This window comes from Lissotriton helveticus, chromosome 3_2, assembly GCF_964261635.1.
Source record: "Lissotriton helveticus chromosome 3_2, aLisHel1.1, whole genome shotgun sequence".
NCBI classification, from domain to species: Eukaryota; Metazoa; Chordata; class Amphibia; order Caudata; family Salamandridae; genus Lissotriton; species Lissotriton helveticus.
The window spans coordinates 277,535,661-277,561,707 of NC_136062.1; the positions used below are offsets into that span (position 1 = coordinate 277,535,661).

The window sequence follows — 26,047 nt, forward strand, 5'->3', positions numbered from 1 at the left end:
TGTTTCACTAATCTACTTTCACCATGGAGTCACATTTCTTATAGCAGGTGAAAAATAACTTTTAATTATTTCTCTGCCATTTAACAAGCCTGAGAGATGAAAAATATTTGTATTCACAATTAGGCCTGTTTATGGAAAATGTAATTTGGTCTACACAGTGATAAGCAACCTTGCCATCTGTTCACTTTTTTTATATGGAGCTATTAATTTTCACTTGTAAGTTAGAATGCCATATTTAATATGCCCCATTCTATGTATGTAATTAAATATATATAGCCTTGTGGGCTCACAAGAAACACTCCAGGGTGAGTTTGGTAATAAATAAAAGTAGAATTCCTACATGTCAAAACACTCTTCCTTGCCATGTGTCACGGCATTCTACAGTCAGCTAAGGTGCTTTGGTTTTCTCTGGAGTGATACACTTTAGTCATACATATGTGTGGTGTAAGCATACACTGTGGTATAGTACATAGACTTTGTCTAAAAATAGAATGTGTCCTAAATATAATTTAATTAATAAGCACACTTTTGAAACTCTCAGAAGAATGTCAGCACATTATATGTAACACTTCTGAGGCGGAAAGCCGGGAGGTAGTTTCTTTTAAAAATTATTGTGATTACTTGTGTATTTTAACTGGCCACTCACCCCCTGACGCTTGTGGAAAGCGGAAAAGCGCTGCTGTCACCTGGCGTAGAACGCTACACTCGCGCCTCGCTCTGCCCGCAGGCCACGCCCCCTTCGGAGGCCACGCCCCCCGCCCACACTACATAGGGACGCTGAACTACGAGCGCCGCCATTTGTAGTAACACTCCTGAGGCGGAAAGCCGGCAGGTAGTTTCTTTTAAAAATTATTGTGATTACTTGTGTATTTTAACTGGCCACTCACCCCCTGACGCTTGTGGAAAGCGGAAAAGCGCTGCTGTCACCTGGCGTAGAACGCTTCACTCGCGCCTCGCTCTGCCCGCAGGCCACACCCCCTTCGGAGGCCACGCCCCCGCCCACACTACATAGGGACGCTGAACTACGAGCGCCGCCATTTGTAGTAACACTCCTGAGGCGGAAAGCCGGGAGGTAGTTTCTTTTAAAAATTATTGTGATTACTTGTGTATTTTAACTGGCCACTCACCCCCTGACGCTTGTGGAAAGCGGAAAAGCGCTGCTGTCACCTGGCGTAGAACGCTTCACTCGCACCTCGCTCTGCCCGCAGGCCACGCCCCCTTCGGAGGCCACGCCCCCCGCCCACACTACATAGGGACGCTGAACTACGAGCGCCGCCATTTGTAGTAACACTCCTGAGGCGGAAAGCCGGGAGGTAGTTTCTTTTTAAAATTATTGTGATTACTTGTGTATTTTAACTGGCCACTCACCCCCTGACGCTTGTGGAAAGCGGAAAAGCGCTGCTGTCACCTGGCGTAGAACGCTTCACTCGCGCCTCTCTCTGCCCGCAGGCCACGCCCCCTTCGGAGGCCACGCCCCCCGCTCTCTCGCCCTCACTCCCATAAATCATGTGTTTCCCTCGGAAGCGCAGCGGACGAGCGCAGCGGGCGCGACGATTGCGCGCCGAAGGCGCGCCTAAGGAAAGCCCGTCTGCGCCCGTCCGCGACCGACCGGGACTAGGGACACCTCATAATACCCAAACCATCCATTACTCCATGGCCGATCTTTTGGAGTGTAATACAAACAATGATCATCTACTTCTATCAAAGGACACACTCCACCAGCTCTGTAAGCATGGTATTTTGAGCCAAGGCTGTCACCTTTCCACTCGTGCAGCATGTCTGGCACCGCCCAATCTACCCCCCAATTCACTTGCTATCTTTTACCTTAACACCCGCTCCCTTGTCAAGCATCAGATGGACATCTTCCTGTTATTAGACACGGAGAAACCAGACATCCTCCTACTGACAGAAACTTGGCTAACCCCTACCTCAGCACCTGATATTATAGCAGCTCTGCCACCTGACTACTACATTATTCAGGCAGACCGCGCTACTGGGAAAGGCGGAGGTGGAGTCGCAGCGATTATCCATTCTAGCCTGGATGTCACCACTCTTACCTGTCTGACGCTAGCCAACATAGATAACCTTGTATTAAAAATTGCTACTCCCCACATGACTATAGCATGTGTTCTCTTGTATAGACCGCCCACTTCAATGCCATTATTTCCCATGGCTTTTAGTGAGCAAGTTGCTAACCTGGCTTTGGTTCACGCCAGGGTCATGTTAGTAGGTGATTTTAATTACTGGTATAAAGATCCATCAGAGGGCGCTCAATCGGCAGAAGTGACTGACCTTCTGTCTAACCTTAATTTTAAGCAAATGGTGCTTTCTCCCACCCACGATAAAGGACACATACTAGACCAAGTGTGGTCTAATACCACATGTGTGACCTCCCCGCTAACCCGGCCTTGCCTATGGTCAGACCACCTTATTCTTAAATTTAAGATTTGCGTTACTCATATCAGAACCACTGCGCCAATCGCCGGCAGATTAGCCAGAAATTGGAACGCAATGGATAAGACCGCTTTCCTACAGTCACTAGCTAATGATGTCCCCTCCCTGGATAACGACATAAACCTGTCAGTTTCCACTCTAACCGACTGGCTACAAGCGGCTAGCAATCTTCATGCCCCTTACAAAAGAATTAGACTAGCACGGCGCACGGATGTCAACAGATGGTTCTCAGCCGACTTGAAAAGTAGGAAACTGGCCCTCCGGCATCTTGAACGCCTGTGGCGCCGTGATTATGACACCGAGGGAAAAATTAAATATACTAGGGCGAGGAAGGAATACATGAATGCCATCTCTGCAGCAAAGGCAGAGTATTTCTCTTCTCGTATCCTAGACTCATCAAATAAATCTAAAGATATCTTTTCTGTCTTTAATGAACTGACCAACTTGGAGAATGTTCGTCCTAAAGTAATCCCTACTCAATGTCTGTGTGACTCACTTAACACTTACTTTAGTGACAAAATCACAGACATAAAAACTAGCATTCCCCAATCAAAGACTCCAATCATGACCGGCATGGCAATCAAGACCGGCTCTGCCACCCTTACCAACTTTCAATCTATAACTCATGGCCAGCTCTCGGAACTATTGATGAGAGTCAAATCCGGCTCCCCACTGGATATTTGCCCCCCTCGTATCTTGAAAGAATGCTTCTCCACCTACCCTACTCCTGTTCTTGCCCTCCTAAATGACTCCCTCCTATCGGGCATAGTCCCGTCTGCTTTCAAAGAAGCCACGGTCATACCTCTACTAAACAAAAACGGGGCTGACCCTGTATGTAAGGCAAACTACAGGCCCATCTCCTTGTTGCCTTACTTGGCAAAAATTCTAGAGGCACACGTGGCGAAAACTCTCTCTAATTTTTTGGAGGAGTCCTCCTGCTTTGACCCCCATCAGGCTGGATTCCGGCCTGCACATTCAACGGAGGCAGTGGTCACTGCAGTGTTGGACACTCTCCGAGACTGTGCAGATAGACGCTCTCCCCAAGCCCTGGTGCTCCTGGACCTGTCGGCCGCGTTCGACACGGTCGACCACAACATCTTGGTCGAACGTGTCGGGCAGGCCGGCATACAGGGCATGGCGGCCTGCTGGCTGAGGTCTTTTTTGGAGGATCGCTCCCAAGCGGTGCAACTAGGGGACCTAACCGGTGTTAAACAGCCTATCCCATGCGGAGTGCCACAGGGTTCTTCTCTGTCACCTCATCTCTTTAATATATACATACTCCCCCTTATACAAACCCTGAGGGACAAACAGGTGAGAGTATTTAATTATGCAGATGACCTGCAGCTACTCTTCACCATTGACAACTCTGAAAAATCCGTCAGTCACTTCCAGTGGTCATATTCTTTTTTAAATATGAAAAACACGGAATATCTTTGTTTCTTACTGGACGGGACACGCATCTATTATGCGTGCTTAAGATCGAAGAATGGCTGCTCCTCTCTTCTCCATGATTGTGGCTACACATGGATATATCTTTGAAGAGAGATGTATAGATGAAAAATTCGCCTTTACAAACTAGTGCGCCAATCATTACTAGTATATACAAACTAGAGGCGCCTCGTTTTTCACTATCAATTAATGTTTTTCTTGCCTTAAACTGCCATAAGTAATTGCCTACACAACCATTTTGGTTTTTCATATTTAAAAAAGAATATGACCAGAGAAATCTCGCTATATGTATATGGTTAGATTTACAAATGCAATCTATTTTTCCTACCCATGTCTAGAGCGTGGCCTCTTTGACCTGAGCGAGTGCCAGGCGAGGTGAGGCCTTCTCCATACTAATTATGGGTGAGTTGCTTTTACCAAAGTGTGGTATGCTGATCTACACATACACTGATGTTTTCACAATGGTTACACCTGTTTTGTCGTGTCTGTTTTCTTCTTTTCTCAGGAGAGTTCTTGTCAGAATGAGACTACCACATACTAATAATCTACCGGTAGGTCTACATCATTATTAATTGTTTTTCTTTGTTCACTGTTGCAGTAGTGTATATTATAGGTCCTGACGAAAGCCTTGTGAGGCTGAAACATGTTGACCAACTATTATCTATAATTGATAGTAATATTTTTTCTACACTATCTTCACTCTGCTTTTAATCATACCGTTGTGTTGATCACTCCCAATAAAGTTGTTTTTTGGCATCATAACAGGCATTTTTAACAATATCACATTTATCTTTCACATTTACACTTTTTTGAGCACTGCAACTCTTTCCCTTCAACCTACCAATATTACCTGCTGGCTGTCCATCTCACTGGTGGATCCAATACTAGCACTCCTCGAAAGAGATCTGAAGAGGTGTCTAGTGGATACCAGTTTCCAACTATAACCCAGATGACGAGTTTCCGCCAGCGGGTGGGCTGATGGGTATTCTTATTCCATCTCACTCTCTCTCTTTGCTGCTTTTCTCTCATTAGAACAATTACTTCTTTACACTACAATTGAGTGTTTAGTAATTTTGTAGTCCTTATACAGACCCTTAGCATCCTCTGTGTTGTTATTTGAAAATAAGACAAAATTCTGAATTTTGCAAGGGGCTATTTGTATAAATCCTTCAAGGTTTTTCTATAGACAGTAACAGTTTAAAAAAAAAAAGATTGAAATTGAGTTAAAAAAAACCAGCCATTTGTGCCTATGTTTTTATCTGTAACGTCTTCTAACTTTGCTAGATTTCTGAAAGCAATATGCTTTTACGTCCACATGACCCTTCTGGTTGTGGAGATAGATCGGGTTTGTAGGTTCACCAAGAACCCGAGGTACCCAGAGCCAATAAATGTGCTGCTCCTTGCAATGGTTTTTCATTGTGTACCGGGTGTACAGCAATTCATTTGGTAAAATGTAAAAAGTGAAAGATAGGTATCAAGGAAACCTATGTATTTCCGAAATGGGAACATGATATGGAGTTTAGAAGCAGTGGTTATTTCCACATCTCTGAATTAGTGGGTAGCCATACTAGCATCTGAATTAGAGGGCATTTTTCAAAATGTCATTCTTTTTTACACACTGTCTTACATTTGGATGGCAGAAATGCACAGAAAGACAACTGGTAATACTACTTGTTCTACTATTCTATATTCCCCTAAGTCTTCCGATAAAACTGTACCTCACTTGTGTGGGTAGGACTAGTGCCCCCAACAGGAAATGGGTCAAAATACAACATGGAAACATCACTGAAAACTGACCCTTTTTTTGCAATGTGCTGTGGAGTTTGAGCCCTAGCTGCGCCGGAACCTGGAGAAACCTAGCATACCTGAACATTTTTGATAACTAGACACCCAGGGAAATCCAAGATGGGTTGACTTGTGTGGCTCTTACCAGGTTCTGTTACCCAGAATCCCTTGCAAACCTCAAAATATGTAAACAAAACACATTTTCCTCACATTCCTGTGATAAAAGTTCTAGAAACTGCTGGAAGCCACAAACTTCCACCTACCCAGCACCCCCCCAAGCCTTTTAATAAAAATGGTAGCTTGTGTGGGTAGGCCTAGTGCCCGCAACTGAAAAATGCCCAAAACACAATGTGAACGCATCATATTTTTCACAGAAAACTCACCTTTTTTTGCAAAATTCCTACCTGTGGATTTTGGGCCCTATCTAAGCCAGCACCTAAGGAAACATAGCAAACCTGTACATTTTTTAAAACTAGACACACAGGGGAATCCAGGACAGGGTGACTTGTTCAGCGCTCACCCCGTTCTGTTACCCAGAAACCATTGGAAACATCAAACTTTCTGGAAAAAAACACATTTTCCTCACATTTCTGTGATGGAAAGTTCTGGAATCTGCAGGGAGCCACATATTCCCACCCACTCAGCATTCCCTCAAGCCTCTCAACAAAAATGGTACCTCACTTGTGTGATTAAGCCTAGTTTCCGTGACAGGAAACGGCTCAAAATGCAACCTGGATTCATCACATGTTTCCACAGAAAACTGGCCCTTTTTTCGCAATGTGCCTAGGTGTGGATTTTGGACACCAGCTTAGCCAGCACCAATGAAAATCTAGCAAAACTATACATTTTTAAAAACTAGACACCCCAGGGAATCCAGAATGAGGTGACTTGTGTGACTGCCTCCAGTTTCTGTTACCCAGAATCCCTTGCACACATCAAACCTTGTCAAAAATATACAATTTACTAACATTTATGTGATGGAAAGTTCTAGAATCTGTGGGGAGTCACAAAGTTCCACCATCCAGGCATTCCCCCAAGTCTCCCGATAAAAATGGTACCTCACTTGTATGGGTAGGCCTAGTGCCTGCGACGGGAAACAGCCCGAAACGTAACGTATAGACATCACATTGTTCCACAGAAAGCTGACCCTTATTTTTGCAATGTGCCGAGCTGTGGATTTTGGGGACTAGCTCAGCCTGTACCTAGGAAAACTTAGCAAATATGGACACTTTACCACACACAGTTTTACAACGTGAGCCATTAACAACTTTTTTTACTCCGCAAAATCTTTTACAACGCAGGGCTTTACAACGCAATCCATTACAACGCATTGTCCATTACAATGCAATTTACTATTCTAACTCCACCAGGGCGTTGTGATGGGGAATGCGTTTTTATGGTTTGCAGTGTAAAGCTCTGCGTTGTAAAAGATTTTGCGGGGTAAAAAATGTGGGGTAGCAGCATGCATTGTAACGCAGTCGTTGTAACGGGTGTTTATCGTTGCATACATCACACTTTGTCAAAAAAACAAATTTTCCTCATATTTCTGTGATGAAAAGTTCTGGAATCTACGGGGAGTCACAAACCTCCTCCCACCTAGCATTCCCCCATGTTTTCAGATAAAAATGGTAGGTCATTTGTGTGGGTAGGCATAGTGCCTGCAACAGGAAATGGCCCAAAATGTAATGTGGACACATCATTTTTTTTCAGTGAAAACTGACCTTTTTTTCGCAATGCGCTTAGCTGTGGGTCCTGGACCCTAGCTCAGCCAGCACCTACGGAAACCTAGTAGACCTGTACTTTTTTTAAACTAGACACTCAGGAGAATCCAGGATGGGGGTGACTTGTCTGGCTGTCACCAGGTTCTGTTACCCAGAATCTCTTGCAAACATCAAACTTTGTAAAACAAAAAACGCATTTTCGTAATATTTCTGTAAAGGAAAGTTCTAGAATCTGTGGGGAGCCAACAACAAAGAATTCCACCAAGTCTTCCGATAAAAATGGTACCTTACTTGTGTGGGTGGACCAAGTGCATGTGACAGGAAATTATCGATCACAAAAAGACATGGTTTTGCGAGGGAGTCATCTGCGCTTTTGGCCCCATCTAGGGAAATCTACCAAACCCAGGTATTTCGGAAAACTAGACACCCAGGGCAGTCCAGGGATATGTGGCTTGCGTGGATCACCCAACGTTTTCTTACCCAGAATCCCCTGCAAACCTCAAAATTTGCTAAAACAAATGACTTTTTCCTCATATTTCAGTGTGGGAAAGTTGTGGGATAACTGGGCAGAAACACATTTCCTACTACCCAGTGTTCCTCTAGGTCGTACCTCACTTGTATGGGTGGGGTAAGTGCCTGGGAAAAGAAATGACCCAAAATGTACTGTAGTAACTTCAAAATTATCGATCACAAAAAGACATGGTTTTGAGAGAGAGTCATGGGCGCCTTTGGTCTCACCACCCAGCACTCCCTCAGTCTACCTCATTTGTGTGGGTGCCCAAAGCAGAGTCAGCCTTAACTCCCTTTTGGCTCCACTTTGGTTCCCCATAAGTTTTTCTTTTTTATAAGTTTTTAGATGCTCTGCTTTGGGTACCAACATAACAGCGGCAGAATAAACTATTTTGGAGGAAAGAGGTGAGTTTTAATAGCCTTCCTAAAATCCAGCAGATCTCCCAGTCCCTGTATATGAGCTGGTACTGAGTTCCACAGTTTGGCTGCAAGGTAGCGTAAGGAACGTCCTCCCGCTCGGCAGCGCTTTTCCCGGGGAACAGTGACCAAGTGCTGCTCCAGAGAGCGCTGTGCGCGGGGAGGAACATACGGGCTCAACAAATTACAGAGCAGATTAGGTGTGGCAAATTTCAGAATTTTGAAAGAAAGACAAAGAGTCTTGAATTAGATCCGCTCCGCCACAGGGAGCCAATGAAGTCTCCGGATGGTATCGGCTATAGGATGGAACCGTGGAAGTCCTACCAAGGCTCTGGCCGCCGCGTTTTGAATACGCTGAATCCGGATGATTTCAGCTTGGTTAGCCCCCAGTAACAAGGAACTAGCATAGTCCAGGCGAGAAAGAATAGTCGACTGGACTATTAGCTGGCGAGTTGATGGGTCAAAGAATTTCAGGATGGGTTTAAGACCTAGTAAAAGGCTGCGGTTTCTTCCACATTGGCTAAAACCGCTACCCCTTGAGCCCGGATCAATCTTCAACACGATGCACAGATAAGAATGGACGCCGGGCGGGAGGAGTCAAGCCACTGGCCACTCTACATCACCCCTTTGGACTTACCATTAGGTTTCGTTCTTCCACAGGACTAGAAGAAATAATGTATTTCTATTTTTTTCTTATCATTGTTGCTTGTTCATTTGAAATGGGAATTTGTTGGGATCCACACTCACCCATACTGGGGTAGCGCTACCTTTATACACCGTACTGTCTCCAAGCTCTGTATGGTGACCGGGCTCCCCAGGGGGGAAGTGGAAGGGCGGGCTTAGATTAAGCAGGCACTAGGTCGCGGTGCACATGACAGGACATACTCTTAACATTTTAACACTTAATGTGCGTGGGCTTAACAACCCAATCAAAAGGCGTGTGATACTTAATTACCTTGAGGCCTTTCGTGCCGATCTCTGCTTCTGCAAGAAACCCACCTCTTACAAGGGGACTGTCACAGACTGAAATTAAGGGCCTTCCTGCAGCATTTTTTTTCTGTGCCCTCTCCAAGATGGTGGGAGTGGCAATTTTAGTAGCCAGGGCCTTTCGTAGGGAGGCAGAGCAGAAACTAAAAGAAATCAGGGGACGGCTATTAATCTATAGGTTGTCCATTCCAGGACGGTCCTTCGCAATAGGCATCATCTGCACTCCGAACGAGAGACAAGAAGGATTCCTGCATGGGGCGCTGGAGAGAGCACTGGTTTCGGGGGACCACCTGCTACTACTGGGAGGCTGTCATTAGAGGGGAATTCATTGCTATGTCCTCAGCAGACAATAAGATGCGTAGGGAAAAAGGGGAGGATCTCACCAGACATACCAGGGAACTTGAACGCATACATCAGCACAGGGAGCTCCACTTGTTTAGCGCCAGCTGACTATGATGCGCACACAATTAGCAGCTCTAGTCACAAATAGGGCCTCGACCTACAACACTCGTATTATATTGGGCGAGATAAGTGCGCGGACGCCTGGCAAATACCCCCTGGGCTAAACGACAAGAACAGGGCATCACTGAGATTTATTACCCCGCTGGGAACCTGGTCACTGACAGCTCAGACATTACAAAAGCTTTTAAGGACTTTTATGAGCAGCTATATGATTCCCAATCCCTGGAGAGTGAGGCCAGATCCCAATATTTGAAGGGGGCCAAGACCTCGACTCTCACCCCAGATCAGGCAGAATCCATTGACAAGGATATCCACATCGAGGAGGTTATCTCGGCGATAGCGCCTCAAACCTGCGAAGTCGCCAGGTCCGGATGGGATCTCAGTGGCCTTTTGTAAAGCCTTTTGCCACACTCTAGCCCCTGTTCTTACAAAACTCTATAATTCCTTTTCGGAACCTGGGGCGATCCCTCCCCACATGCTCCAAGCCTCTATAATAGTTCTCCCTAAGCCTGGCAAGGACATACAACGCTGCAGCTCCTATTGGCCGATTTCCCTCTTAAACATCGACCTGAAACTATACACATAGCATCATAGCCCACAGAATCAACAAATGCGTTCCCTACCTATTGGACCTGGACCAAGCGGGTTTCATTCATCATAGACAGGCCAGCGATAATACAAAGAGAGCCCTGCATATTATTGACAAGGCGAATAGGTTTCAGGGGGAATATATGCTTTTAGCGGTCAACGCCGAAAAGGCGTTCAACTGGGTCCATTGGCCGTACCTCGATCAGGTACTAACGCACTTCAGGTTCGGGACAAATTCAGAACTTGCATCCTGAATTGCTACCTATCCCCTTCCGGGTTAGTCAGGGTTAATGATTTCACCTCGCCCCCTTCTCCATACATAGAGGCACATGCCAGGGCTGCCCGCTTGCGGCCCTATTATTTGCTTTGTATATGGAGCCCATGGCCCAGAGGATCCGAGATCACGCGGACATTGTCAGCGTCCCATTTGGTGGAGACAGGCATTCAATCAGTCTCTATGTTGACGACGTCCTGACATCCCTGGCGAACCGGATTACTTCTCTACCGGCCTTTATGGGGGAGCTGAAGCCTTTCGGGCCAGTCTCAGGGTTTCAAATCAACATTAACAAATCCCAAGCACTCAACCTTTCAATGCCTTGGAATACAGTGGAGCTCCTCGCGGCCCACTTCTCGGTGCAGTGGGCCCCAGAGACTATTCCGTACCTAGGGGTTCAAATAGCCAGCACAATCCACGCAACGATAGACAGCAATCGCAGGGCACTTCTCCAACAAATACGAAATGGTCTGGGTAGGTGGAGACACATTCAAATTTCTTGGTTGGGCCGGATTGCGGCTTGCAAGATGGCGGTCCTCCCCAAGATGTTGTATCTCTTCCAGACCATACCTCTCTTCCCCCCACAGGGCACTATCGCGAAACTCCAATCAGAACTGGCACAATTCATTTGGAAGGGATGGAAGCCGCGTATGAAGTCCCCCTCCCGTCCCCGTCCCCCCGTCCCCCCCCCCCCCCCCCCCCCCCGAGGCCGGAGGGCTGGGAGAATTCCGGATCTGCATCTCTATTTTAAGGCGGCGCAGCTGCGCTATCTGGTGGAGCGGAGCCGTCCCGAGTTGGAGAAGCACTGGCTCTTCCAGGACAGAGCAGTGGCGGATACAGCTCTCTGGAAGATCCTACTTCTCTCTAAAGCACACAAGCCGGGGAGCTTGTATCTGTCCCCAATAACACGCACAACGATGTCAGTTTGGGACAGTGTTAGCATCGGAATGGGTCTGACTACATATCCGTTCCCTCTGACCCCTCTGTTCGAGAACCCGAACTTCACTCCGGGATCTACAGCGGTGGATTTCACCACCTGGAGGGCATCAGAATGCCGCTCCATGGGCCACTTCTTCGACTCGGATGACCCAAACTACGGGAGGACTTTGGGGTTCCTGAGGCGGAACGATTCCACTATCTTCAAGTGAGACATTGGATATTGCATCCCTCCAATTATGCCAAAGCACAACTGTGCTTGACCCAGTGTGATAGATGGCTCCTGGCCAAATCGTCTGATAAAGGCATGATCTCGGGAGGTCACGTTGTGCGGAGGAACTTTCGTGATCCCTGATCGCAAAGGAATGGGACTGTATTGCCTACAGAGCTCGCCACATAGCACGCAGCATGGCCCTTACTGAGACACTCACTAAGATCACATCACACAGGTATTACACACCAATCCGAATAAATAAAATCAAACCTTCACATAGCAACAGCTGCTGGCGGTGTTGCGGAAACAAGGGGACCTTAATTCACATTCTCTGGGACTGTCCACAGATCCAGAATTATTGGACACAGGTCGTTGATGACGCAGCTCCCTCGGTTTCCAACTCATATAACATACCCTCTGAAATCCATTCGCGGCCAGCAGATGGGTATGGCGCTGGGAGCGGCAGCTCAAGCCATTCTGGCCCACTGGGACACCGCGAATATCCCAACCCACACAAACTGGTTGCACAGAATATGGCACATTTTAGGAATGGAGAAGATCTCCATGACATTAGCGGGAAAGGGAGACGAATTCCAGGAGGTATGGAACCCCTATGTGTTGCTACTGCCACAGGACTATCATGAGTTAACATGCCCCAAATACCTCAGACTTGTATGCCTCTCGCAGGTCCTCGAACCAGAGCGACCCACCCAGAAATGAACACATTTATACACATACACAGATGCAGACATCGCATATGGGTGAGTGCGGATGGGGAGGGGGATGTTGGGGGGGTTTCTCTCGTGGTTTTTTTTTCTCTTGTTTTTCTTTACTCCTATTGTGGGGTTCTTCATGTACCTGTTGTAGCAAGGCATGTAGTCGGTCTCACTCTCAGCTGCTTGTATACCTCGATGACTTACATTAGCTGCTGTATTCGCTTGGCACGGTTGAAAATATCAATAAAAGATTTAATCCATAAATGTTTTTATTTTATTATTTATTTTACATTCCCTATCCCATTATATATCACTTTCACAACCCCGCCCCACCGTACTTAACTGCACAGACCGCCATTGGTGTGAGCCGGGGAGTGCTAAAAAACATACTTCAGAAGGCAGTTAAAAAACAAGTTAAAAACTCTCTACATCCAGTACCTCAAAATGCTAGCTTTGCCTCTGGTGTAAATTCCAATGCTAAAGCCTAGGTAATTTGCAGTGTGTTCAAGTACTTCCAATACCTATAATACTAGCTTTAACTCTGGTGTGAATTCCAATGCTGAGGCTTAATTAAAATGCTAATGTTGAAAGTGCAGTATTTTTTAACAACATATTAGATTTAAAAGGCCTGTCTTGGAGATAATATAAACTGGACTCTTGTGGCCCAGCCTGCCATATTTGCCTCTGCTGTGTATTCCAGTGTTAATGCCTAGGTAAAGTGCAACGTGTTTAAAATGTATTCTTTTTAACAGTATATTACTGTGGAGGGCCTGGCGATAATAGAATCTACCTTCCACGGGCCAAAAGTGCTCTATTTGCCTCTATAGCCCTAGTAAAGTGCAATGTTTTTAGCAGCATATTGGAGATAATATTGTCTGGCCTCATGATCATGAGTACCTGTGGAGCAGGTAGTACTCAGTTCACCTAAACCCACAGTATCTGAAGTGCTAGCTTTGTCTGATATGCAAAGTCAGAATTTAATGCCCATGTGAGGTACCATGTTTTCAGTCTGGAAAAGTACAAAGTTTTTAGCAGCATATTAATTTAATAAAGATTCTAATTCAGAGTCCTCCTCATTGATAGAGAGTGTTAGGGAAAATGTCATACATTTTAAGAATCAGGCTACTGTCTGTGATGATCCGCCTCTCAAACATACTTGCACGGCACGTTGGCAGGTCCTAAAGTTTAGGGTAAGCATATTGGTTGCAAACAGAACTTTCCTACCGGGAACAGCTTTTTGCAAATGGAGAGAATGTGGGTCAGAGATTACTCTCCTTTTGCGCTGACGGCATTGTCTATTAGTGTCATCAAAGCTCCTCCGGCCAGACCAGTAAGTTTTCAGGGGATGAACCAAAATCAAGTGTTTTTAATGACCTTACCAAATGACAATGAGAGGTAGGTCAGCAGGACCCCCTGGATCGTACAATGCTGCAGGCCAGGCACCATGAACTAGTTTATAATTCAGTAAACTAATTATAGCTGGCTCCCCATCATATCCTCCTTATAACCTCACATATTCCATCACGCATGACATGTAAAATTACATCATTGATCACATCACTGATGACATCTCAAATTACATAACTGATGACATCACAGATGACATCACACAATGAATGTGACAGCTTGCTATACATTTGTCTAACTGGAAGCTATTCAGCAAGCAACACCTAGACAGTAGCGGCTCGTAGTGGGAGTGCTGCGGGTGGTGAAGAGGGGCGGGGGAGGAGCAGGGTGGGGGTAGTAAACCACGGAATACGGCCGAACGGAGGTAAGTACAAATGGCGATGCAGATTGCACAATGTTATTTTTTGGTTTAGCCATTTATGTACTTACCTCCGTTGGGTCGTATTCCGTGGTTTTCTACGCCCTACATTGACCCTCCCCCACCCCGCCTCACCGCTCCCCCCAGTACTCCCTCTTCCTTAATGCTAATGGACCAAGCATTTCTCAACTTGAAGGACATGAAGCATATTTGTGAATTCACAATTTGCAAACATACGTGACAAGAATTTTCAATTCTATTAAGGACAAGGAGGCGAGGATTATGCTTTCTCATTTCTTTAATGAAATGCTCAGCAGCCAATAAAAATAACCAAAAAACTACATTTCCCATGAACACTAGGGAATGACCATAGAGACTACAGTATAAAAGTTCCCAACATTAGTCCTTCTTCCTCTTTCTTTGTCGAGGAAACAGTTCAATACCAGAATGCAATCCAATGTAGAACAACAATAGCAACACCAAACACGCTGCAGAAATCCAAAGGAACTGGAAGCAGGCAGTAGAAGAACTCTGGGTCCGTGAACCAGGAGAAAGATGAAACTCAGGCGGAAGTCGGCAAACTCTACTTCGGGTCTGAACCTGAAAGAGACACATAGCCGTAACATCCAAATAACGCAAGAGAGTCAAATGCAATCCAGGGGGGAGAAAAAACAAGGAATAAGAGAGATTTGCAACAGCAGTAAAACAGATTACAGTACATAACAATGCAAATCAAGTACAATGGGTGGGATAATCCTCGCCTCCTTGTCCTTAATAGAATTGAAAATTCTTGTCACGTATGTTTGCAAATTTTGAATTCTATGTCAGGACAGGAGGCTCCGATTATGCTTGTTCAAAGCTGAGCCACCACCACAGAAGCAATGCTATCAATTGGTTTGTAATAAAACGTTTTGAAAACTGAATCAGAAGACCAATCTGCGGCCTTCATAATGTCAAAAAGGGTGACACCCATGGAATAAGCTTTAGAAGCCATTGCTCCACGTGCAGAATGTGCACCAAACACAGATACATCAATGCCCGCCTCGGACATAAGCCAACGCACCCAGCGCGCCAGAGTAGCTGGAGTGACAGGGCGAAATGGTTTCTGTAAGGCAATTAACAATTGACCCTGCATATCTGAACGTAAAGAAGTAGTACTTACCTCATAATCCTTAAGGCACTGCACAACGCAAAGGTTGGGATGAGCGGGAAAAGACGGATAAGTAATGAAAGAAGTATTAGATTTAGTCCATCTAGAAAGACGAAAAGTAACACCCTCAGGTGTGAAACTGCGACCCGCAAGATCTAATGCGCGGACATCCGACACACGTTTACAAGATACAAGGCACAACAACATGGTCAACTTAGCAGACAATTGTTTACGGGACAACAATGGATTGGAAGGCCAGGCCTCCAAAAACCGCAGGACGATGGAAACATCCCATAAAGAGACATACTTAGGAGTGGGAGGCTTCGAGAGACAAATACCTTTAAGCAATTTGGAAATGAAGGGGTGCTCACCAGCAGGCTTGCCATCAATCTGGATGTGGCCAGCTGAAATAGCGGAACGAAAATTATTGACTGTCCTATAAGCCAGACCTGAAGAGGCCAGGGACGCCAAACAGTTAATGATCAAACAGATATCCGCTGAAACGGGATCAACTTCCCGTTGAGCACACCAATCACACCACCGCTACCAAGCACCTTTGTATCGTTTGTGAGTATTGGGAGACCATGCCTCACTAATGAATTTGGAAGCGTCGCTAGAAAGGCCCGGGATCGTCCAGCGATCCCCGAGATCCGCCACACCAGCAGCTGGAGAGAGCCTGACAGAATTAGGGGATGCGGATCTTTGAGAGGATCCAGGAAAAGATTCCACTTCTGGGGAAGAAGGAGAGGAGGCTCGCAACACATTTCCAGGAGAACCGGGAACCACGCTTGAGCCCTCCAGAGCGGAGCAATCAGAATCAGATCCGCTCGAAACCGTTTGGTGTAAGCCAGAACTCTGGGGAGCATCATGAATGGGGGAAACGCATAGCACAGAGTCGACGGCCAAACCTGGAGAAAGGCATCCGTGGCTAGAGCCAACGGATCCTGTCTCCAACTGTAAAATAGCGGAAGTTGCGTGTTGAGGCGAGAGGCAAACAGGTCTATGCGACACTGACCCCAACGCCGAAGAATGGAACGGAACACTCGAGGGTGAAGCCTCCAGTCGCTGAAATCCCGAAGATGTCTGGAGTGCCAATCCGCTATTTGATTGTTGCAACCCGGAAGATACTCCGCAATAACAGTGATCCTCTGCTGCAGGCAAAAATGCAAAAATCCTTGGCTATCTCCGCCAACACTTTGGACCGAGTCCCGCCCAGCTTGTTGACATAGCGGACTGCGGACACGTTGTCCATCCGGAGAAGAATGCAGCAAATGGTTTGAAGGGGAGAGAAACACTTGATCGCAAAAGAACCCGCTAGGAGTTCCAGACAGTTTATGTGGAGAGACAACTCCTGAGGGGACCAATGACCCCCCGTCGAGACAGGTCCGCAACGGGCTCCCCAACCCCATCGACTGGCATCGGATTCTATCACTAGTTCCGGCGACGCACCGAATAGGGCTCGACCATTCCAAGCCTCCATGTGGTCTAGCCACCATTGCATCTCCCACCTCACTTCCTCCGTCAGAGGAATCTGGTCCGAGTACCCGAGACCTTTCCGGAGATGTTGGGTCTTTAGACGCTGCATTGCTCTGTAATGTAGAGGACCCGGAAAGATCGCCTGAATTGAAGACGCTAACAGACCGACCACATGTGCCAACGATCTCAATGACACAGTCTGTCTGGAAATAACAGATGTCAATTCCCTCTTGATGTAACAAATCTTTTGGCCGGGCAAGAGGAGCTGGCAAGCAACGGAGTCTATCTTGAAACCCAGAAAAACTATAGATTGAGTGGGAGTCAAAACCGATTTCGGAATGTTGTTCAGAAACCCGAGAGATTGCAAAAGACCGATGGACCACTCCAGATCAGTGCTTAATTTGTAAAATATGAAGTGCAGGTGCTGAAATGTCTTTCGGAGGCCACACCTACTTTTATATGGCTCCACCCACTGGCTCCACCCACTTACTCTATTAGCTCCACCCACATCTTCAATTGGCACTGCTAAAATTCGGATGTAATACCTGATCTGAATTTTAGAAAGGGAGCCTACTTCATAGGTAAGCATCTAAGGGAAGAACCTGTGGTGCTAGAAGGATCAGTGATGTTGGGTGATTTTATGTTGTGGTGGGGCAGGAAAGCACCCAATCGGGGTTTCCTGGATGTCTAACCATTGTGAAGGTCTAACCTTAAACCAGCCCAGCATTCCAAAGGTATTCTAGGTACATCCAGGCTAGTACCGGCAACCTGGCGCTCAATATTTCCTCTGCCTCAAATCACACAGGCAGTCTGGCTTAAAACATTATTGCCTAACTGCGGGCAGGTTAGACAAGCACGATGTTCTGATAATACAGCGCTCCGAATGGGCTCTTACAGCCACAAGAAACTCACTAAAAGAGATACCACAAAAGTACTAATGAGTCCTGAAGCAGCACCCAGGTGGTGTAAAATGCACTGAGTGCATTTGGCTAAAAAAATTATAATTAACTGTACATCATGAGAAACTACAGTTAAAAATTCCAAATGAAGTATTTGCACAAGTCATTTTAACCTCAATATTAGTGATGGAAGCCACAACAGGCCGTATTGGAGTTGAAAAGAAGATTTTTGGGGTAACAAATTCAGGGCCAGTCTGCATGTGAGCGCACAGGTTAACCTCAATTAGCCTAACCAGACTTGAGGGCGATGCCGCCTCCACTACCCCAAAACCGAATGTGGAAGAGAGGACTTCATGCTGGTTTCAACTAATGAAGTGGCAAATGGAATGGAGCACATTCTTATTCAAGTCGCTTATATTCAGGTCTTCCCAGGTAAACACAAAGCACTGTGCGCTGAACTGTGAATACAGGTCTTTATTTAACAGTTACTTCCTGTTCATCCATCCTCAAAGTAATAATATGAAGTCCTGAACTAACTACGCGACTACCAATGTAGCATAATGATCCCTTGAGCGATTAACATTTAATAAGCGCATCACAGCACTAAAGAACGGTTTTCTTCACTAATGAATGGATTTGCAAGGTCCAAATCCATCATGTTTTTGCTTGAATTCATACATTCTTTACTACATTAACTCAAATATACAAAATTACAATACAAATTTGAGAAATAACATTCCCCCTTTAAAGTAAGTTCGTCACTTAAAAACATTTGTAGATGACCTGTAATCAAAACATCCCTCTCTCCCCCTCTTTCTCTTTTTTTCCTCTTCCTCCCCTTCTTGTAATGGAGGGAAAACAAACGATAAGCGCGCGCATCCACAAATGGACTGTTATAGAAAGGACCGCTATTGTACGCTCCACCTGTATATATATATTTTTGTATGGTTTTTTTGTATGCCAATAAAAGTTTTTAAATAAAAAAAAAAAAACCATCCTGAAAAACAAATGCGAGACGTTGCCTGAAAGAATCACATAGATTTTCTCGGACTTAAATGTCCTAGACTCGCTGTATTACAGAACTGTTACAATAGCAAACACGAGCAGATGAAGTCATCATTTTTTGCAGAAAATAAAACAAGCCTGCATTTTCTAAAGGCAGTGTTTCAGCTGGGTACCTTCAAAGTTTGTAATTTCACTGGACCTACGCACGCACGGAGTCAATTAAAAACGGTAGCAAAAAGGTCAGAAAGACGAGGATTCACATGCTATTATCAAACAGGCCTGAAAGGTTTTGGCGAACCTACGTGTACAGGGCTCTCCGGTGCTTGAGGGGTAAGGGCACCGTACCACCTCCATCTATGTATAAATATTGATGGCATAATGCCCATGTAAAGGGGGCACACAAGCCTTACGCAGGCCTCTTTTAAATGCCGCTTCTCTCCAGCTGGGTGGAGAGGTCTGGGGGGCGGGGGGGGGGGGGGGGGGGCAGCACTTCCTACTACAGAGGGAGGGCTACTCTGAGCCCGGTGAGACTCGGCCTTCAGTGCTCCCTGGGCCTTCTGCCTCTCCCTCCCTTCCTCTACACCCCTCTGAGTCTGTCAGCACGTGACGATCAGGTCAGGGGTCAGACACAGGTCTCGCTATTCCTGCTCTGGTGGGCAGACCAGCTAGATGTGCCAAGGGAGGGCGGGGAGTTCCCTGAGCAGGGCGAGCTATGGTGGGTGCATGGATGAAAGAGCTAGTGTAGTGAGGGGTGCGTGGCTTTATAAGGCGCTGGCTCTCCAGAGGGGTGAGTGCCGTACTGCTGCTGTGGGGCGAGATGCTGTGGTAGCCACTGGCACTTTCGTGGAGAGTGTGTGGAGTGGGGCTCCTGTATAGATGTGACATGGCTCTATTGAATGCGAAATTGTGGCTGCACTATAAGGAGAAACGGTGGTGTATGCAGTGGGGCACCTATATGGACACGGCAGGGCAGGAGTACTTTATAGGGGAAAGGGGGTGTATGGAGTGGAGCACCTGTATACACACAAGACAGCCAGGGCTGTATTGCGCATGAGTGCTATAAAGGGGACTGGGTGGTGTATGGAGGGACTGTGGAGCACTGCACACGGGACTGCTATGAGGGCATGAACAAGGATACAGCTCAGCACCCAATGTAGGACACCCATCCTTACCTCATACATACGTACGTACCCACTACCCGCCCTGTTGTTTGATGAGCTGAGTCAGTCTCAGAAAGAAACATGGGCGAAAGAAGCTCGGAGGTAGAAACTAAACCTATTTTAATTTTATACAAAGAGCATGTTCGGTTTGTTGATAACAGCCAGCTCGTAAAATGTCTAACTTACTGTACACTTTTTCCTTCGCCGGCGCCGCTGTGCATGTTGTCAAACACGACACCTACTCTGGCGCAGAGGCGATGAAGTTCTACTAGTACTGGCTGATCCGATCGATGCCTGCACAGGCTGCTTGCCCTCAATGTCGTCGTCAGTCGGGTCGGGCAGCGGCTGACTTGAACGAGGATGATGAGGGTGGTGGTTATGCTGGGGCGTGGCGTGGCCATGTGAAAAAATCTGTGCACGCTGCAGCGCGCAGAGTAACCCGCAGAGCCCCTACCCCCACCGGAACCAAAATCCAGCCCTCTGAGGCTGAGCCCGCTCAAATTAATTAGTGTGTGTGTGTCCCGGCCGGAAACTAAAGTGGCAACACTCTCTGTAACAGTCAACAGCACTGCACTGTGAAATAAGGGCCGCATCCCGTGAATGCCATGATCTTCACATTTATGAATTTCTCTTGGATTTGGGCTCAGCCTCAGGGCAGGCGAAGTGATTAAAAAGTGTCACACAGCTGCAACCAGTCACTATTAACCACCGTTACTCACAGTGAACACACTGTGGCTGCACAGTTCGGTACATTTAAAAAACATAAATGTGTGAGGTGCACAGCAGATACCTAGACCCGGCCCTGAGAATTAAGTGCCGGTGCTAAGCACCGGAAAGCCCCGGCACAAATTAAGCACTGCTCCAGATGTTGCAGAAGCCGGAGCGGACAATCCGCCATAAGGAGAATATCGTCCAAATAAATAATCAGTCTGACACCCCGAGCTCGCAGATGTTCCACAACCGGTCTCAGTAGTTTCGTGAAGCACCATGGTGCCGACGAAAGGCCAAACAGGAGAACCTGATACTCGTACCAAACTCCTTGCCACTGAAACTGGAGAAACCGACGATGGGGCCTGAAGATCGGTATCGACAGATACGCGTCCTTGAGATCCAGGCGGACCATCCAGTCCCCTTCGCGCAGGAGATCCCGCAAGAGATGGATGCCCTCCATCTTGAAGTGCCGGTAGACCACTCCGCCGTTGAAGTCTTTCAGGTTGAGAACTAGGCGAGATCCGCCTCCTTTCTTCTCGACCAGAAAGACTGAGCTGGCAAACCCCGTCGGATGACGGTCGGTTGGAAGAATCGCCCCTTTTTGGAGAAGAACATTTATTTCCTCGGAGAGGCAAGCTTGATCTTGAAGGGAAAAACTTAAACAAGGGGGAGGACGGGTCTGATGCACAGGGTGATAGAACTCTATCTTGAACCCCTGTACTGTTTCTAGCACCCATGCATCGTTGGAGATCATGCGCCAGTTTTCGAGAAAAAACTGTATTCGTCCCCCCAACATCACATCGCAAGCATGAATCAGGCTCACCTGCAGAGTTGGAGTCCTGGTAGTGTCCTTGTTGTCCTCCGGAACGACCTTTTCCATATTGTCCCTTCCCCTTGCGGGAGGGATAGAAGTTAGCTCTGGTGGAGTATCCTGAGTCGTGTGCTCCTCCACGATGAGAGGTATTACCTCGGTGGGACTGTTGAGCGGAGCCACGGCCGAACGAGCGTCCACGATGTCGTCCGGCCTTGGCAAAAAACGGACGCATAGCCCGGCGCAATGACGCCTGCGCCTTGTCAATGCCACTGAAGGTGGAAACAAACTTTGTAAGCTCCTTTAAGAAAGGCTGCCCAAATAAGAGACCCTGCGCCTCCAGACCAGACTCAGAAGTCGCTAGCTTGCTAGTTTCGGGTCTAATTTCAAAAGAATCGACCTGCGTCGTTCAGCGGACACAGCACAATTGGCGTTACCCAATTGACAGATCGCCCTCTGTGCCCATTCAATCAATTTGTCTGGATCCACAAGGGCTGAGGCCTCCTTCACCTGGAACCCAAGATCCAGAATCTTGGTAAGAGGTCCAAGCATATCCAACATCTTGTCTTGGCAAGACCTCCAAGACCGGTCAAGGCCCTTTTTTGGGTCCTTAGCATATTTCTTTAAGTAGGTGACCATCATGGGATCGACTTCCGGCGTCTCAGCCAAACGATCAGCGAGATCAGGCCTCGGGCATTCAGAACGGAGTCTAGCACGAACAGTTGCATCAAAAGGCTGACGAATGTGAGGCTGAATATAGGCAGCGACTGCAGGCGAGGGCAACCAGGAAGATGAATTTGGATGCAAGATATCCGCGGGCTCAAAAGTCAGCACAGGAGGGCGTTCTGGAGCATCTACAAAATGCTCCTTGCAGACACGCTTTTTGGGCGGGGGAGAATTATGGTCTGAAGAAGTAGAAGAATGAGCATTGTCAGAATCGTCGGTATCCTGAGGTGCAGAAGATCTGGAAGGCGCAGCCGCCAATGTCTTAGCCAGTTTCTGGAAATCAGATTTATGGGGATTAACAGGAGACTTCGTGGATTTTTTAGTCGCAGGCAACCATCCCTGCTGTTGCGCATACATATTTAAATGACGCTTGAGAGGATTAATTGCACGCACCAGTGCTTTATTGACAGATTGTTGGACCCCTTTGTCCAATTCCTCCACCAAATTATGCTCCAAAGAGCCTTCATCCTCATCCCCATAATAGTAGTCATCATCAGCGTCATAGTATCCTGCCATGATACACAAGTGTATCAAGTAAAGCCCACAAGATGACTACAGGAAATATAGAGTGTCAAAAAACACAATGCAAGAGGAGTGTGAGAACCCCACAGCAGGCTTCCAAAAGAGCAGGCACAAACCTGACTCCAAACGATGTAAAACGTGGAGGGAGCAAAGCCTGCACAGTCAAAATACACTCTAGGCAGTGCCTATGCAATAAAGTATCAACCGAAGCCCTCACAGGACTCCAGCGTCGTACGGGGTTAAATTGGAACAGGCTGTGGGCATGGGCGTTAAGGAACGACCTTGTCACTCAACCGGCGCTGTGAGGAGAACAATACACAAGCCGGAAATGAAGCAGCGCGCATGCGCGACACTGCCGCCCTACACAATACCCGACTCGAGAGCACTCGCGCTCTGCGTGCGAGCCGGTAACCCCTACTCCCGCTCCACAAGGTCCGCAGGCAACAAGCAGGCGCCCGGACACAGAAACGGAGGTGCACACACGCTCCGAGACGAAATACGACGAACGAGCGAAAGAAGCCGAAAACTGCACAACAAACAGTCGGAGCCGGGAGCGCTCCAATGAAGCGTGAACACAGCGCGCTACAAGACACCAAAGCTGAAACCCAAGCAATAAATACCAATGGCACAGCAAGCACACAGCAATAAGTAAGCAAATATAGATAAAGCACTTAACTGGCTGCGGAGCAGCAAAGAAAGAGGGAGAAGGACTAATGTTAGGACCTTTTATACTGTAGTCTCTATGGTCATTCCCTAGTGTTCATGGGAAATGTAGTTTTTTGGTTATTTTTATTGGCTGCTGAGCATTTCATTAAAGAAATGAGAAAGCATAATCGGAGCCTCCTGTCCTGACATAGAATTTTAAATCAATGGCTTCACATCAAAACCTTAGCCAATGATAAGGCATGCCCCGGCACTATGGAGTACTCTCCGTAGATTGTTAAAGTACCCTACAAATATTCCTGAAGTAAGCACAATGGTGTACACAATCAGAACAACACTGAAAATTGTACTGCAATTTGAACCATCTGTAGGTGAGTCACCCATAAATTATACATTCTACAACAATGTATGTCTCAGAAATAAAATAAATATCTGCACTTTGTAAATATCCAGTTTGTACTCATCTCTATCACTTTTTCGCTGTATTTTGGATAAAACCCTGATGGGTTTACCAAAGAAATACTTTATTTTTTCTTGTCTTGTGTTGGCACCTTTGGTGATGGTTTTTTACACGGATGTTCTTAGAGTCATTGGAGATGTGAATATTTTAATGTGACATGTTTTTTGTTTTAATGTATTTAAGATGATTAGGTACATTTTATATTTTTGTATGTAATTTTTGCAGCCTTGCGCATCGGCTGCTGTGTAAATTTGGAATAAAGATTGCTGATTGAAATCTCGACAGGGATTTGGATCATTTTATGGAATTTGCTGTGTCATTGAGCACACTCTTTGAATAGACAACATTGAACTTTTTTGTATATATATTTATATACACACACACAATAACCATGAAATATGCCTCATATAACCTCTAGATGAGTGTTACTTTCCTTTGCAACCTGTAAAGAATCTGCCAGCATTCTTTGGAAACAGCTAATTTCCAAGGGGGTATTTTTAGAACTCCGGAGATTACCTTTTTAAGAAAAACATACAATGTTGAAAATATTAGATGCACACAAGTTGTCACATATATTTCTTGTTTGCCATTGTCAAATACTCATGCTCATCGGCATGTCATAAAAGTGCCGTTTTAATTGTGAAAGCAAGGTGCTATACTTAGGACGCTGCTCCTGGCATAAGACGATATGGGATATTAAGGGTGTCTTGGTAGTTTCTTAAAGAAGCATAGGTATGCACTGCTAAGAATAGTGTGCTCTCGTTTAGTCAAACAGTATCACGCTACCTTAACAGCGCTGTGAAATCTACTCTTTTCGGTTTTCCATAGTGATATAGAAAGCGTTCAAATGTTGCAATGCAGCCTCAACAGCACAAACTGCACCGTATGCTCTTACGTAATGAATTGAATATATTATCTATAAATCACTCAGTGTAGTGAATAATTCTCTCTTTTGGGGTGGCTTTGCCAGAGTCAGCATGAGCACTGTTGCATAACGATTAATTTGGAAAATTCCAGAAGCACACTACCTGAACGGGGTCTGCCTGGTGTGTGTGAAGCCCAGTATCCGCACCAGGGAAGCAGCTTTCAGGATCTTCATTTTGGTGGCGCGAGAGGTCGGGCTGACTTTGCCGAGGTAAGTAATGTGTGAATGAAGTTTAGTATGTATGCGTGCTTGTGGGCGTGGACTTCCTGTGCCTAGAGCTGGTGTTGGAGCCCTATAAACTGCTACAGACACTCCTCCAGAGAGAAGCGCACTGCTTGTTCCAGCTTGCACACTTTCCCTCCGTTACCGACGCTGCAGCTGTAACCTAAAGCAACTTTGTAATAATCTATGTACACTTTCAAAGTTGTCTGTCAACATGAAGTCATGAGAATAAAAGAAAGACAAAGTAAAATTCAGCTTAATGTAAGACAGGCAGTCACCCTAAGTCAATTCGCTCACAAAAAGTGAGTCAATTTCAAATATTATTTCTGTAAAGAAAAAAACTAGATATGCGAAGCAAGCAAAAACGCCCTAAGACTTTTCAACTCGCATAATATGGAATTGATGAAATCGAATGCACAAAATGTCTGGGGAAGCAATGAAGGCAGGTGTGCAACTGACAGGTCGAAGTGTCAAGTAGACCACAGCTACTGCTGACCTAACAATAGCGTTAACAAAAGTATCACAGTGTATTTTGCTGTTTTTCAAACACTGGAATCTCATCAGTCTACCAACAATGCCACTGCCACGCCCATCAATTTGCAATACTAAAGCGGCCATCTTGGATTGGGCACCATTACCTTACACTAAATAAAAATTGTGGTGCTGTCTGTGGGTCTAATGAAAAGCTCCAGAAGTGATGCTCAATCTGTGAAAGTGGCATTGCTATCTCACTACTACCTGTGCTGCACACAACAACCTTCAGCTCATTGGTGTGCTGTTGTGAGGTGTGCTATGGTAGTTGCTGAAAAGGACTCCTTTATTTAGTGATGCTTCCCAATGTCAGTACACACTTGGACATAAAGTTGCAAAATGCCGCCATTCATGACTGCTGACACTCCAAACTCGAAATGTCTGTTCTACGGATGGACTGATAATGTGAATAGTACTACTGATAATGCGAATGGTTCTGCCAAAAAAGCCATGGATAGAGGGTATGATCCATTGATTCATTCTATGTATATTCTATGGGTCGATCCAA

The 26,047-nt window shown here is 46.2% G+C and overlaps 1 protein-coding gene across 5 annotated transcripts in view; it reads right to left on the reverse strand.

The window, feature by feature from the left end:
• The window catches only part of ACSBG1 (acyl-CoA synthetase bubblegum family member 1), a 722,575-nt gene that overhangs the window by 429,451 nt on the left and 267,077 nt on the right, over positions 1 to 26,047 (reverse strand). The window contains exon 1 of one of the 5 annotated variants that reach the window (XM_078685208.1): positions 24,890 to 25,033. The exons of the other annotated variants lie outside the window; for them this stretch is intronic. Within the exon in view, the coding sequence (XP_078541334.1) occupies positions 24,890 to 24,960 (71 nt within the window). The 5' untranslated portion in view covers positions 24,961 to 25,033. Of the gene's footprint in view, positions 1 to 24,889; positions 25,034 to 26,047 lie in introns of those variants that run through there. 5 annotated transcript variants of the gene reach the window in all.